General features: G+C 33.7%; 1 protein-coding gene across 1 annotated transcript in view; it reads left to right on the forward strand.

Annotated features, from left to right (window-relative positions):
• Positions 1-13,894, forward strand: part of ppp1r16a (protein phosphatase 1, regulatory subunit 16A) — a 44,761-nt gene extending 30,867 nt beyond the window's left edge. The window contains exons 7-12 of the mRNA XM_087275993.1: positions 371-495; positions 3,307-3,432; positions 3,813-3,888; positions 3,969-4,098; positions 7,275-7,437; positions 11,779-13,894. Of these exons, the coding sequence (XP_087132119.1) occupies positions 371-495; positions 3,307-3,432; positions 3,813-3,888; positions 3,969-4,098; positions 7,275-7,437; positions 11,779-12,252 (1,094 nt within the window). The 3' untranslated portion in view covers positions 12,253-13,894. The remainder of the gene's footprint in view (positions 1-370; positions 496-3,306; positions 3,433-3,812; positions 3,889-3,968; positions 4,099-7,274; positions 7,438-11,778) is intronic.
• The last annotated feature ends 1,742 nt before the right edge of the window (positions 13,895-15,636 follow it).

Below are 15,636 nucleotides of genomic sequence, written 5' to 3' on the forward strand. Positions count from 1 at the left end.
GATTAAGAGTCGGCATGGACCACAAACATATTGGACCCATTTGAATTTTGCAAAAAGCTGTGTTTTAAAGCAGAGAGAAAGGGCAAGTCAGAATCAGTAATACAGTTTGACAGCTAAACTATCTTTTATTATGGATACTTGCTTAAAAAGTTTACATCTTAGTTGTGTTTCAAGGGGAAATCGGTATAATGCAGGCTACTTGTCACTATAAGAGGATAGGCTAAACTAAATGATAATGGCATATTGTCAATTGCTTTATTAGCATTTATACATCAATTTTATAGATTGGTTTTAGTCAGTAGTCACTATACTTAAATTGCGATTTCCTTAACAGTTCACATAAGTCTATTGTCTACATGTTTGTATTTAGGGATTACTCAGGAGAAAATTGACGAATGCCGTGGAGCCAAGGAGAGGGTGATGCTCACTGACCTTCGAGAGATGGTAACAAATGGAGCTGATCTGAATGTGAAGGATGAGCAGGGAGCAACTATGGTAAGATAAAGTGCAGGCAGACAGGATGATCATTTATTAGTGTATTTTCGCTGGGGGAACATGAACGGTGGTGTAATTTCAGGGTGTCCATAGAATCAGTACAAAATTTATTTAAACAGTGACATTAATAGATTATTTTATGTTGGCTTTTTATTTCAGACTAGGGCTGAACAATATACTATTTAAGCATCGATATCACAATGTGTCTATCCGCAGTGGTCACATCACAAAATTTTATTATTTATTAAATATGTAAAGACAAACATATCATTTCAATATTGTTATTTTAGCTTTGATCATTGTTCAATTTCTGTAATCTATTTTATCAGTGTTAGACTCCCAGAAACTCCCATAAACCACTGTTTTTTTATTTATTTAGGGTCTGTCATATTTATATTTCCTTGTATTCTATTATATTTTATGTAGTAGCGCTGCAGAAAAAAGACTTGATCATTCTAGTCAATCTAAATCAATGAGCTTTTCAGATCATATGTTGAAATTATATTCGTATTGCAGTGTATATCGCAGCAAAACAAAATATCGCAATGTCAGATTTTTCCAATATTATGCAGCCCCAAGTCAGACACCTTTTTTAAGTTCCATAAACTGTATACAAATTCTGGAACGCCTCTGCCCGTTTCAATTTTTGCTTTAGCTTCTCCCCATGTTTCAGTGCACAGCAGTGGCACAGAACAGAAACTGAAAGCAAGGTGTGTTTTTATAGATTTGTAAGATTGTTCAGCATCTGGGCAGTTTTTTGTTATACAAACAGTTTACAAAATGTTATGGTTGAGCTGTTGGTTTCCTTTCTAATGTTAATTTTAATGCTAATATAGTTTTTGCAGTGTCTGTTCCTCATCACATCAAAGCAATTTCCTCCAGTGAAAATGTAACATATATGAGTGCTTTATGGAACAATATAATACTGTTTTGTATTTTAAAAGGACATACAAACCATATAGGCATGCGCTTAAATGTTTTTAAGATGACAGACAGAGGTCAGTGCATATTTTGAATGAATCAAAGTGATTAACTGAGGTAGTCATAATCTGGGTCTTAATTTAATACAAAACATGTAATATATTCACCTGTACTGCATGTCTTTGGACTTGTGGCGGAAACCGGAGCAACCGGGGGAAACCCATGCAAACACAGGGAGAACATGCAAACTCCACACAGAAATGCCAACTGACCCACCCGAGGCTCGAACCAGCAACCTTCTTGCTGTGAGGCGATCGCACTCTCTAGTGCGCCACTGCGTCGCCCTTATATTATTTCTTCTTCTTCTTTTTCTTCTTCTTCTACTTCTTCTTCTTCTTCTTCTTCTTCTTATTATTATTATTATTATAATGGTAATAGTAATAAAAAGCATTAATGACTGAAGTAATAATTTCATTTGAAATTACATACAATAAGAAAGCAGTTATAATTTTTTTAAAATAAATATTTAACAATTTAACTTTTTAAAAAAAAAAAAAGTTTGACCTCCAACTTTTGACTTTAAGTATGTATAAATTGAGGTAAAAATCTGCTTTAAATCAGACAATTGTGAGCTGGTTGAAAAATGTATTAAAAATTAACCATTCATGCATAGATGTTTGTATTATGATTAAGATTAGCGCTACACAATACATCGATTCAGCACCGATATTGCAATGTGCACATTCGCAATAGTCACATCGCAAAGATATGCAATGCCTAGACTGAATTATAGTTGACCAAGAGCTACAGAATTCTATTTAATCACTGAATCACCGTATTTATATGGACTTAGCATGATTTATGCAAAAATAAACTTTTATTTCAAATTTCTTAGTCCAAATATCTACATTTCACTTACTTGGTCTAAGATTTATTATTATTATTATTATTAGAAACAAGACAAAACAAAGTAAGAAAAGCATTTTTTGAATTGTGAATTATTCAATTTCTGTACCCGAATACTGCAAGACTCCCCAGAAAACCATCAAAGAGAGCTATTCAAACCATCTTCTGAAACTATTTATCGCAGAAAAATAAAATATTGCAATATCTGATTTTTCTGATATTGTGCAGCCCTAATTGAAATGCATTGTTTGCCTCTAACTTAATCATTTTCAGCTCAATCTTTTAAGGCTTAATTAAAACAAGGGAAAAAATTAAAAACCCTATATATTTATTGTACATAAATGCTTCTAATCTAATTTTGAAAGTAGGGGCTTGAGCATGTGTGCCCAAACTTTTTCTTATGACCAAAGGACCAAAAACCAAACTTGATTGAGGCTTGTGGGCTGAAGGTAAATATAGTTGCCATGGATAATTTCCTAATTTATTTATAATTATTAAATAATGACTAGAAAGCATAGCTTAATATTAAATAATACAATATTTTCGTGTTAGAAATGAACTTATTACAGTAAAAACTCATTTATAAGAGTTATACTAGTTTTTGTTTTGATTTGCTCGCCGATGTCTTCTGCATAGTCCTCTTTCTGTTGAGTGACAGTATTTGCATTTGAAAAAATCTGATTCATTTACAACATTTAATTGAAACTTTAAAACAAAAAAGGTTACATCAAATTAGAAATTAAAGTAACATGCATTCGCACCAACCCTTTTCACCATTCTCACTTTCCTCTCAGACAGGATGGTGGGCCAAATCAAAGATTACAATGGGCCACTTTGGCCCCCAGGCCCTACTAAGGATATCACTGGGCTTGAGAGTCATGTTTGGGGGGGTGGAGGGGGGGTCCAGTACTCAATAAAAAGTTTGAGAACCACTGATTTATAATATTGCAAAGTCTAAAAAAAACGTGTGGTTTGTTTCTGTAGTTGCATGTAGCAGCTGCTAATGGATACATGTCAGTCGGGGAGCTGTTGCTTGAGCACAGGTTGTCTCCTGATGAGAGAGATGCTGATGGCTGGACACCACTCCATGCTGCCGCCTGCTGGGGACAGGTGAACACTGACACATTTAGTTACCAAAGTAGCCTTAACATTCCGTCTTTGTAAATACAATTTTTTATTTAATACTTTACTAAAAACAGGTATTTACTTTACTTTGTAGTTAATATATTTATAATCCCATTATGTAAATGCACAGTAATTAGTTTATTTTTATGTCATTATTCAGATAACTATTATTTTTTTAACTGTACAACTAATTCAAAGTGATTACTGAGTATATCTTGCTAAAGCATGTGGATAAAGGACACTAGGTTCATGGCTGACATTTTCATTTGTTTGTTTTATATTTTCTGACCTGGCCTTCTATTTAGTGTGCAACAAATAGTATACAGTTATATATAGTAATAGTGGTTGTCTATCTGCTCCTGTAGATCCAGATGGTGGAGCTGCTGGTGGCTCATGGTGCAAGTTTAAATGCCAAGTCTGAGTTGGATGAGACACCTCTGGGTAAAACACATCTTTTACAGTATTTGTAATCAGAAATTTCTGGACTGAAGGCTTCACAACGCTTTTCTGTTATTTTGCAGATGTGTGCACTGATGAGGAGGTCCGGGCCAAAATGATGGAGTTGAAACATAAACATGATGCCATTATGAAGGGTCAGGACAAACACAAGAACACATTGCAGAGACGGGTGTCCAGCACTGGCAGCAGAGGGTGAGTACTCAAGAGGACAGTCAAATAAAGCATTTTAACAACTAGACGTGGGCTGTTATAAGTTTCTGATGGTATGATAACCTTGGATAAAAATATCAGAGGCGGCAAAGTGGCGCTGTAGGTAGTGCTGTCCCCTCACAGCAAGAAGGTCACTGGTTCGAGCCTCGGCTGGGTCAGTTGGCGTTTCTGTGTGGAGTTTGCATGTTCTCCATGCGTGGGTTTTCTCCAGATGCTCTGGTTTTCCCCACAGTTCAAAGACATGCGGTACAGGTGAATTGGGTTGGCTAAATTGTCCGTAGTGTATGAGTGTGTATGGATGTTTCCCAGAGATAGGTTGCAGCTGAATGGGCATTCGCTGCCTAAAACATGTGCTGGATAAGTTGGCGGTTCATTCCGCTGTGGCGGACCCAGATTAATAAAGAGACTAAACCAGAAAAAAATTTATGAATAAATGAAAAATATCACAGTTTCACGGTATCATGGTATTGTGATTATTGCTCTAAAATATGTTCTTTTTACATGTTTGGGTAAAAAACTAAAACTTTTCCCCCTTTGAATACAATAAATCGTATTTCTAAGAAACATTTAAAATATTTTGCAAGTGTAAACATGTCAGGCTAAATATTTAAAATAAATCATTGACTTCTGCTCTTTTCATTAGTTTCAAAAACATAGATTTCTTGAAAAGGGCATCTTTGGATATATTTTTCTGCTGGAGATACTGTTGTCCTAAAAAAAACAAACAAAAAAAACATGTTAAAAAAATCATACATATACCGTATGAACGGTATAACAGAATTTCTTTTGGTTTTAAATCTTTGACTTTTCCAAACCACGGTTACCTTGAAACTGTTCCTATGCCTATGTAACAAAACTGTACTCCATAGTGACAGTGACAGTTTTTAAAAAACTTTTTTTTTTGTAGAGATGTACTAAAAGTGAAAATTCTGGGCTGAAACTGAAAACCCAGGGTGCGTTTCTGAAAACCATCATTAACCAACTAAGGTTGCAAGTTCCATTGTTACAAACTTGTATGCCTACACCTACACCTTTGGAGCTGTAGTTAGAAACATAGTTCCTAGCTGTGTTGTATCCCCAGTTATCCCCCATGCCCTGTTCGTTTGGAACATTCTGACATTTAAACTGGGAATCAGCACTCTTAGGTGTAATTTGTTTTTAAAGTATTTTTATAGTTCAATTTTAGCGATCTTAATGTTTACAATTGCAATTCCTTTGCAGTGCACTTTGGAAACATTGATGTAATTTTCAACACAGTCGTTGCTCATGACGAAAGCTAAAGGTGACCTATTATTTAAAAGCAGAATTTATGTTATGTCTCCAAAGCTTGTGAAAATAAAAACATAGCATACATTAATGCATTTAATTTATAGTGGGTTATTTATTAAGTATTTGTGCTGTATATGACATCGACCTGTTGGTTAGAACATAGCCTCATTATTTATTTTTTTATATGATTTATATATGAGATTAGAATACGTGTTAGCTTTTTGTAAGTGATTTTATATTTTAGAATAAAATGTGGAATGTTCTCAATAATATTTGTAAAGGAAACAGGCCCTATATGTGCTATTTACATAAATTTAAATTAATATGAAAAACAGGTGCATGTTTTTACCAAAACTATTGGATTTTTTTAATGCATGTGTGTGTAAAACAGTATAATTTGCACAAAGAAATAATGGGGAATAAAATAATGGAGAAGTTGTTACCACCACGTTTGGAGCATCATTATGGCCGTTTTACATTATAACTAATGTGGTTCAAATGATAGATCTGCGTCAGAGAAACTACTGGTTTTGTGTAACACTCGTCACTACATCGTTCTTTTCCTAACTGATGCATCGTACTATGATAGTTCAGCCGCGAGTTAAGTAGTTGTTTGGGAAATGCACACCAGAACCCAAAAAATATTTTAAAAAAAAAAATTCTTATTTTATTAAATAATATTTTTGTTGTTGATTTTTTAAATATAAGTTAACTAAACAGTAAATTTAACATTTTAGAGTGGGTCGTGGGAACATTTTCAGTGGGTCGCGAAGTGTGTGGTGAAAAAACAAAAAAAGTTAAATTTTTAACTCATTTTGCTTATATTGAACTTTTATTTTGAAATACACGCACGAGAACCGTACTGTTTGACATGTGATATTTCATTTAATTAGAGCAATAAATTTGTCGAACCGCAAGTACGACCCCAAATATGTAAAGTATGGATTTACATATATTGACAACAAAAAAGGCTCAAAACCTCAGTATGTCACCTTAGTTTATCAACCTTCTAAATTAAAACAACGTTTAGGAAACAAACATCCCAGTTGCAAGGACAAACCTGTGGAATATATTTAAAGGTGACTCCAAAAGCTGAGGGCATCACAAAAGTGCCTAACATCTTCATGTTCAAAACAAGTACAGGCACTCCGCACATCTTACTGTGCTCACCGTGTAGCAAAGGCCAACAAAGCCCACACAATACAAGAAGAGCTAATAACTGGTGATTTATTATAAAAATTGTTTTGATTGTTTTAATCATTTTACTTCAGTTTGCTTTAATTGTTCTGTTCAACAAAATCAGTGTTAATGTTTTATTAGCTGTTCATTTAGTTAATGGTAACTGAAATTTTCCTTACTCTAACCTTTGTTTACTGTATTTGACATGTTTATCTGTAATATTTCTAGAATTTTTTTGTTAGATAAATTTTTTTTGAATGACAGTAATAAAATATTTTTATTTGTAAGTCTTGGTAATTTTCCTATGATTTATCTGACACTACTTGTGTATGTTAACAAATAAATACAAATGAATTATAATTCCTAAAATTATATTATAGTTCCTATAAATTTGGGTCGTGGCTTGATGACCATGTAAAAATGTGGGTCCCACAGCCAAACCAGTTAAGAACCACTGACTTAGATTGTACTGATTTTTCATAAAACACAAATGCACATTTGTGACACTGGACCACAAAACCTTATGTTAAAATGTTATAAAAATGTTAAAAGTAGGTAGATTGAAAATAATATAATAAAAAAAAATATATAGCCTATTTATGTATTGTGTTGTGTCAAAACACAAAAAAAACATAGACAATTTTAACTTTAACAAAACTCCTTGGCAATGGTATATGAGCTCTTCTTTGTGTGCTTTTTTTTGTTTGCAGAAAAGTAGTGAGGCGCAGCAGTGTGAATGAGCGTAGCAGTCTCTACCGTAGAGAGCATCAGAAGGAAGCCAAGGTGTGGCAGGAGAGAGGAAGACAAACAGAAGCCTTGGATGATGATGAAGACAGACAAACAGATGCAGAATTAAACCTGCATGCTTCACTGGTGAGAAATGTAATTATTTAAGGCCAGTTGTAAGAAATGTGACTACCATAGTTTTAAAGGGATAGTTTACAGAAAAAAAGCTTTTATTCACTCACTCTTTACTTGTTTCAAAGCTTTATGGGTTTATTTTTTCTGCCGTAAGAAAAGAAGATATTTTAAAGAAAGCTAGAAACCTGTAACCTTTGACTTCCATAGCATTTTTTTTAGCTACTATAGAAGTCGATCGTTATAGGCTTTCAGCATACTTCAAAATATTATCTTTTGTGTTCAACAGAAAATTAAACTCTTAAGTACATCTTAGAACTGAGGCAAATATGATACGCGATGCATAACCGAATTTGTCATGTATAACCAGTGTTGGGGGTAACACATTACAAGTAATACTATTATTTTTCTAGGTAACGAGTAAAGTAGCGCATTACTTTTATAAATTAATATGATATTATAAATTCAAATAATGTTAGAGTTACTTTTTAAATATAACATGTATCCTACATTCATTTATGTCAAGAAATACCCCACACTATTCTGAAATAGATCAAGCCTGAACAAGGTCAGAAAAAGTAACACAAAAGTAACGTAACGCAACTTTTTTGGAGAGTAACTAAAAACTCAGTAACTCAGTAACGTGCAAATTTTGACAGCCCTAATAATATGATATGCCCCTTGATTCAACACAATGCAATTAGATGCAATATGATGCAATGGAATTTTTTTGAAAAATGTTTTACCATTTATCAGTTATAGTAGCTGACAAATTAGAAAGATTAAAACATTACAGTCTAAAACTGCTCTTTAAAGCATTAAATTCACGAAGTCATAAAAAAACGCATTAAATAAAGATAAAGTTTTGCTACTTTGGATCTAAAAAACATTTAATAAACTCACATTGTATTTGACATATTATTTACCCATTATATACCAATTATAGTTACTGCTACCATAAGAAATATATGTATATGTACATTTATGGTCTACAGAGGTTATGTTCTACAAATGCATATTTTAAGTATATTGTGCCCTTATTATTTTGAACTGTTTAGTCAACATGCATGCAGTAGTACTACTTTCATTCACCCATTTCTGATAGCTAAATTAATATGTTTGCTTGACTTTGTTACAATTATAAATCAAATGTATACCTGTCTGTCTGTCTATCTATCTATTTTTACAGATGTAAATATGGCACAATGCATCATGGTTTAAATGCTAAATTATAACTTTTATTTTTTATAAAGATTTTAGTTAATATTTAGGTTGATAGCATTTTAAATCCTCATCCACAAAGAAAAACTGATTATATCTTGTATGTTGGTGAAACATGTCTAAAGCCAGGGTCAGATCACACTATTTCGGCACAATTTCTTTGATGTAGGGTGTTGTGAGGAGTCTTAAATGACAAGTGGCCGTCATGAATCAAGATTCAATTATTCCTTATCATGTAATGTGGCATATTTCACGACAACTGATACAATGTCTGTGATGCCTTATGACACCATTGCAGAAAGTCTAGCATGTTTAGCTGGACAATAGGAGTACATAATTTTTCTCAGTTATATTCACGATGATGCTGTTATGGGTGGGTCGTAGGGCAATAAGATCAGTCATTGGTAATGCAAACTTGAACTACTTTCTAAAAAATTTTAAAATGTTTAAAGCAATTTTATCTGAGAGACTGGCACAAATGTGCAGACATCTCTATTCTCAGAATGAGTTTTGAGTTCTTTTATACTTCCAAACGAGTTTGTTCTTTCGAGGTAATCTGGAAACACATTCAGTGCTGCTAATACATTGTAAAAGCCTGTCTTGCTTATTCAAATTACTCGATTTAATTAAATTATAACTCACCGGCAATGGATGAATTTGTCAATAATAATAGATTTCTCTGATACTGTGAATTTTTCACTTTTATATATATATATATATATATATATATATATATATATATATATATATATATATATATATATATATATATATATATATAATTTATTTATTTATTTATTTATTTATTTATTTATTTTTTGAGCCAGTCTACTCAACCCTGTGGTTATAGTTTGTTATGCTCTGTGGAAAATAAGGATTTAATTAATGCTTCACTGTAATTGTTGTATTACAAACCTCTGTCATATATGTGCTTTTATTATAAAAGGATTTGATCAATGTCATTAGAAATGCCTTTAAATAATGGAGCCTAGTTTTCAGCCAGCATTATTGTTTATTGAGATTAAAATAATAAGAAAAAGAAATTGAAATTGAGATGAGAAATATTGTTATAGCAACACTTGTGACTGCTTTTAAAATCATAGACATCATGGCTGACCGTGAAGAAACATGTAGCCTGGCACATTTGTTATGACAAGTCAAGATTTTATCAAGACAAAATCGCATAATCTGACATTGTGACATTCGTAACTAACAATAAAAATCATATGGTCTGACCAGGGTTTAAGACCAACCAGGCCACTTTATGAATGAAATTTAGGAATACGATGACACCACAGAACTAAAATAAACAAAAACGCATTCTAAAGTGAGTATTTCTATGATTTTAAAGGACGTAGACTTAGATATGGAAGACTTTAAAAAAAAAAAAAAAAAAAAAAAAAAAAATATATATATATATATATATATATATATATATATATATATATATGCGCTATTATTTATTTAACTGCTATTAAAATATACTACTAATCCACTCGTTAATCAGTTTTTTTTTTGGTAAGTTTTAGGCCTGTAGCCAAGGGGATTTGGGTGGTTCGAAAGACCAAAAGTTAGACTATTATTATTATTTTAAAATTTTTCTCATCATTATCAAAATAGGCAAATTCTGACTGAGGAAAGTAATAAATAAGTATCTTTTCATATTTTTTATTCAAAATGTTCATTATTTATATAACTATAATATAAAACTTACAGTTTAAATGCACATTTGTAAACAAACACTTAAAACGGTAGTTTGGCAATTTGACAGAATGGTTGAAAGTATTTTTTGGTACATCAAAAAGTGTGGTTATTATAACTATCCAACACGATAACCCAGCAAGCATTAGTTTTTTAAAATGTTACTAAAATGCAATATTATGCATAATTAAATGGAAAGTCAGACAAATAACTGCAAAAAAGTTTTTTTTAGTGCCCCTTAGTGCCCCCACCAGTGCTGATATACAGCCATATCTCGCTGCTACGAGTGTGATATTGTGTTTATACAACAGTTTGACGACATAATTGTGTATATAAAAACAAAATCAAACATGGAGAGTCTCAAAAACCCTTTTGTATGAGGAACTACTTTCTTCCGGATTCAAATCATAAGCTGACAGCTAAACAGTTGAGCAAGCATCATTTAAACTTTAGATCTGTAGTGTCTGCTTTTTGCTGGCTGTATGTGGGCGGAGTAATACACAAAGGGTAAAGAGGCTGTAGGAGTTCTGATATTGCAGAATATTGCACGGCTATCAGCCAATCAGATTTGAGAACCAGACAGAACTGTTCTGTGTGTGTGTGTGTGTGTGTGTGTGTGTGTGTGTGTGTGTGTGTGTGTGTGTGTGTGTGTGTGTGTGTGTGTGTGTGTGTGTGTGTGTGTGTGTGTGTGTGTGTGTGTGTGTGTGTGTGTGTGTGTGTGTGTGTGTGTATATATATATATATATATATATATATATATATATATATATATATATATATATTTTTTTTTTTTTTTTTAATTAAATATCGCAGACTAGCCTATATCAGCCTGCTACAACAACAGACTGTGCATTAAAGCCAGGGAAAACACGAGCATTAACGGCGTTATCATGATGGGCTCATTCAGTAGCGAACTTGCGTTTATGTGACTTACAATTTCGTTGAAAAATGCTCCTTATGTTCACCTTTTTTTTTTTTTTTTTTTTTTTTGCCATCATCCTCACTCGTGTGTCACCCAACACACCTTATTCTGGCACAGGAAAAAACAAAACAATCCACTTCATTTGGCGCTGCTTGTATCTGAACACAGCCACAGCCTCTCACATAATAGCATGGAAAGGCACAGCCAATCAAAATGTCCATGTTTGTTTTGGGGGCGGGAGGACTTAAGGAAAAAACGTGATTTAACCTGCGTGTCTAGGTCAATGTTGACATCGCAATTTTTTTTTAAAGTGGATTAAATTATTTGTTGGGACATTTCTATGGTCAGTGGATATTGGTGGGGACACATCACCTCCATCCACCTTAAATCTACGCCCAAATAATGGGATGATTATGTGAACTGATCTTGTGTTTATTGAGAGCTTAGTCATGTATTTGTGCCTTGACTATTCTTGATGGATTTTCTTGTATTTTTTCCCTCTTTTGATTTAGATGTCCAGCTCTAATGCCATCGCTGTTCCTCCATTAGACGTTGGCGAGGTGGAAAATGGAGCCCAAGTTATAGGGAACGGTAGCACAGGTTCATTTTCAGGAGAACTCCAGAGCGGGGGGCTCATGGATCGCAGCGCCTCCTATCAGCTCTCTCCAGGTTCAGCTTCTACTGGCGGGGACAGCATGAGCAGAGAGAGATCTCACCACACACTCGCAGATCTCAAACGACAGAGAGCTGCAGCTAAACTGAATAAGCATCCAGCACCACCTTTACCCCTGTCTGCAGGCACACAGGATGAGCCTGTCCCTGAGGGGCCTCCAGGGACGCTGGAGCCCTCCGAATCAGTACAACAGGTTGTAGCTCCTAATGCTGTGTACTTTACCCAGGCTAGTGGAGATCCACCTCTGCTGAAGCTCAAAGCACCAGAAGAGGAAACAACCAATACAAAAGAGCCATGCTGTGGACTCATGTAGAAGCAGCAAATGAACAGATTTGGTTTCTTATAATTTTGCTGTTCTTTCTACATTAACAGAATGGAAAGTGTCTGGCAGGTACGTGGAATTCAGTTTTATATCTTACACTTTGTCTGACTATTGCACATGAACTTTTTTTCAACACTAATATATTATTACATGTATATTTCATAACACTAAGAAATGTATGATGGACCAGACAGATTTCTGACTGAATATCGCAAATGTGAAGAAGTTAGAAGTTCCCGCATTTGCAAAACTTTCATGGAGTAATTGCAATGTTTTTGCAGTATTTCACACTATTATGCTTGTATTGTTTCTTTTATTTAGTTGTTGTGGTCATTTAAAGTTTCATAGTATTGGCAATGTTCAATACATTGAGAAAAAAAAGACACTGAGCACTTTTGACCAAACTTTCTGCAATTTTCTTAACTTTAACACACATACACACATATACAGTATATAGATAAATGTGACAAAAAAAGCACATTTGAGTTGCACTGATCACTATAAAACCACATTTCATTAACATTTCATGTATTTTAAAGGCTGCGTCTAGAAAGTACCATAGCACACTTGCTCTTGGGGTGTGGGCACACCTGGCACATTTGGTTTGATTAAAACAAGCTTAATATAAAAAATCGAGAGTTTCACCAAACAGACAGACTTGGGCCACTAGGAGAGTCCTGGTTAGCTTCCAAACAAACTAGTTCGGTTTGACTGAAATGTCCACTTAGCATCAACTTAAGATCTGAAAATGAATCAGAAACAGGTTGTGAAGTCACAATCACTTGATTTAATGCAGAAAAAACTGTTTATCTTACAAAAAGGGGGAATGGCATATCCTGGCAACCATCTATTAAACACAAGCGTGCTTGGTGGACAAATAAGAAAGTCTTTGAAATTAAGCTTAAAGGTTTGATATTAATAGGTTCAATCGTATCTAAAAGATCAATGTCAATGCATAGTGAGCTGGATTAAATGCATAATTTTCTTTTTTGGAACAAATCAACTAAGAGAACCAAACTACAAGTGTGAACACATTCTTAGTCTTCTTCAACACCTGGTTGGATCATTTCATATCTCTTTCATCTGGCTTTGTCTTTTTGGTGTTTACCATAAAATAAAATGCTGAAAGATTGTTATTTTAGTGAGTGCAAATCATTGTTTATTTTATATTGCTTACCTTTCCTTAAATGTTTATGTCGTGGATAATATTTTAATTTATTTAAAACATGCATAAAATGTTGTCTCAATGTAACTAAATGTATGTCGTAAAAGACACTTTACTGTACATTGGAGTGCTTATTGTAATCTAAGAAATAAAATGGGATTGTATTTTACACCTTAAACTGTGCTGAAGCATCACAATTTAAAAGGCTATTTTATACAAGTATATTCTTCTGATTTCAAATGATTTCTTATTGAATAAGGAAAAAATATGCAGACCATACATTTTTGAATTTTTAAAAAGTTTTTTATAGTGAGAAACTAAGTAGACTTAAATAAAAAAACAACAATTTTGTATCTATATTCAGGAAATGTGGTTAATTTCAGTTAATTTTTTTTTAATTTTAAAGATGTATACAAAAGTCTTGTCGTCGATCCCAGTTGTAGGAACAACAAATAATAACTTGACTTCTAGTTGATCATTTGATTCATCTGATGTATCATCAGTTGAACTGCATCCCAATCATCACAAATACTGTAAAAGACCTATTGGATTCCGCATGGACCCAAGATTCGAATAGAAATCAGTCAAGTTTGGTGAAGGAAAAATCATGGTTTGATTTTTACATTACATTACAAACCACAGGTGAGACCAGATCTTCAGCAGGATTGCGCTTCTTTTCATACTTCAGCTTCTACATCAATGTTCCTGAAACCAAAGAAGGTCAAGCTGCTGCAGGATTGGCCAGCCCAGTCACCAGAGATTAACAGTATTGAGCATGTATGGGGTAAGATGAAGGAGGAGGCACTGAAGATGAATCCAAAAAAATCTTGATGAACTCTAGGAGTCCTGCAAGAACGATTTTTTGCCATTCCAGATGACTATTAATAAGTTATTTGAGTCATTGCAGAGATGTATGAATGCAGTCCTCCATGCTCATGGGAGTCATACACAATATTAATTGCGCACTGCACCATCACTTTATATTCTATACTGTACATTATTTCTGTTAAGTGTCAAAACTTTTGTCTTAGCAGAGTCAGACCTTACTGTCCTAATTAAATTTAAAATCAAGGCATGATCATATTTTATTTTGGTAAAATAACCGTAATCTAGAGGCCTTTGCCTCTCATATAAGCCACTTCTGATACCAAAATGATCAACTAGAATTCAAGTTATTTTTGTTGCTCTTACAACTGGGATAAACAACAAGACATTTGTGAGACACTGTACCCCTGTAGGGTAAATTATCACGCCTGAATCGCAGAAAGTTAGTGTACTTCTGTTTCTATTTTTTTATCCTGCTAAATAATTGACAATATAGTGCTGTAAAAAAGGAATGAAAGCAAGAAGTATGGTTTAATTGGCTTTTCAAGAGTTCACACTTAGATATTGCTTGACGACTGTAAGCAGGTTTGGCATGCTGTCCCGGGAGAGAACCCTGAGCTCGGAGATAGTTGAGCCCAGGGCTCCCGCCAGGTCCATAGAGCATGTAAGGGGAGTACGAGATCAGGTGGTTCTCGAGAGCTCCCCTTTTTAAAGGGAGGAAAGGAGGAGATAGGGGGTGGATGGGGGGTTTCTTCGGAAAACGAAGGTAAGGGAGTAATATCTAGCTAGGCTATTTATAGTAATTTGGAATAGATCTGATTGGCTAACTACTGAGTGTAAATTGGCGGCCAGCTGCGGTCAATTATATCACGTGCTCCTCTCGAAATTAGTTTAAAAACTTCACTTAATTGATTTAAGTCTATTTTTAGTCAGATTTTAGTCAGATTTCTTTGCACTTTAAGGCTTAAGGCTGCATTTGATGTAAAATTGTGCTGCTTTGTTTACAAGCAGATAAAAGTAATATTTAATAGTTTTGTGTAAATAATAGTGATTTTTCAATAATAGTGAAAATGTGATTTTTCCAGAATAACGTGCAAGGTCTTCTTTACCTGTTGTGATAAGATTAAGTCCTCTTGTTATTTTGCTTTGGTGCTTCAGTCCTGAAATGTCAAGAACATGTCTTTCCTTACCATATCTTTTGTGCAGTTTTACCTTGGAGTTTTAAATGTATTTGAATAATAGCTAATGATAATAATAGCAACAATTCACTTTCAATAATAATTGACTTACAGGTATAAATTTACCTGCTGGATCTGTTTTTGTGTTTTTTAACTATTGTCTGTAAAATGGTTTTATTAATTTAATTTTTTTTTTTACTTATTTAA

Source organism: Danio rerio, chromosome 12 (assembly GCF_052040795.2).
Source record: "Danio rerio strain M-AB ecotype USA chromosome 12, GRCz13ab, whole genome shotgun sequence".
In the NCBI taxonomy this organism is placed as follows: domain Eukaryota; kingdom Metazoa; phylum Chordata; class Actinopteri; order Cypriniformes; family Danionidae; genus Danio; species Danio rerio.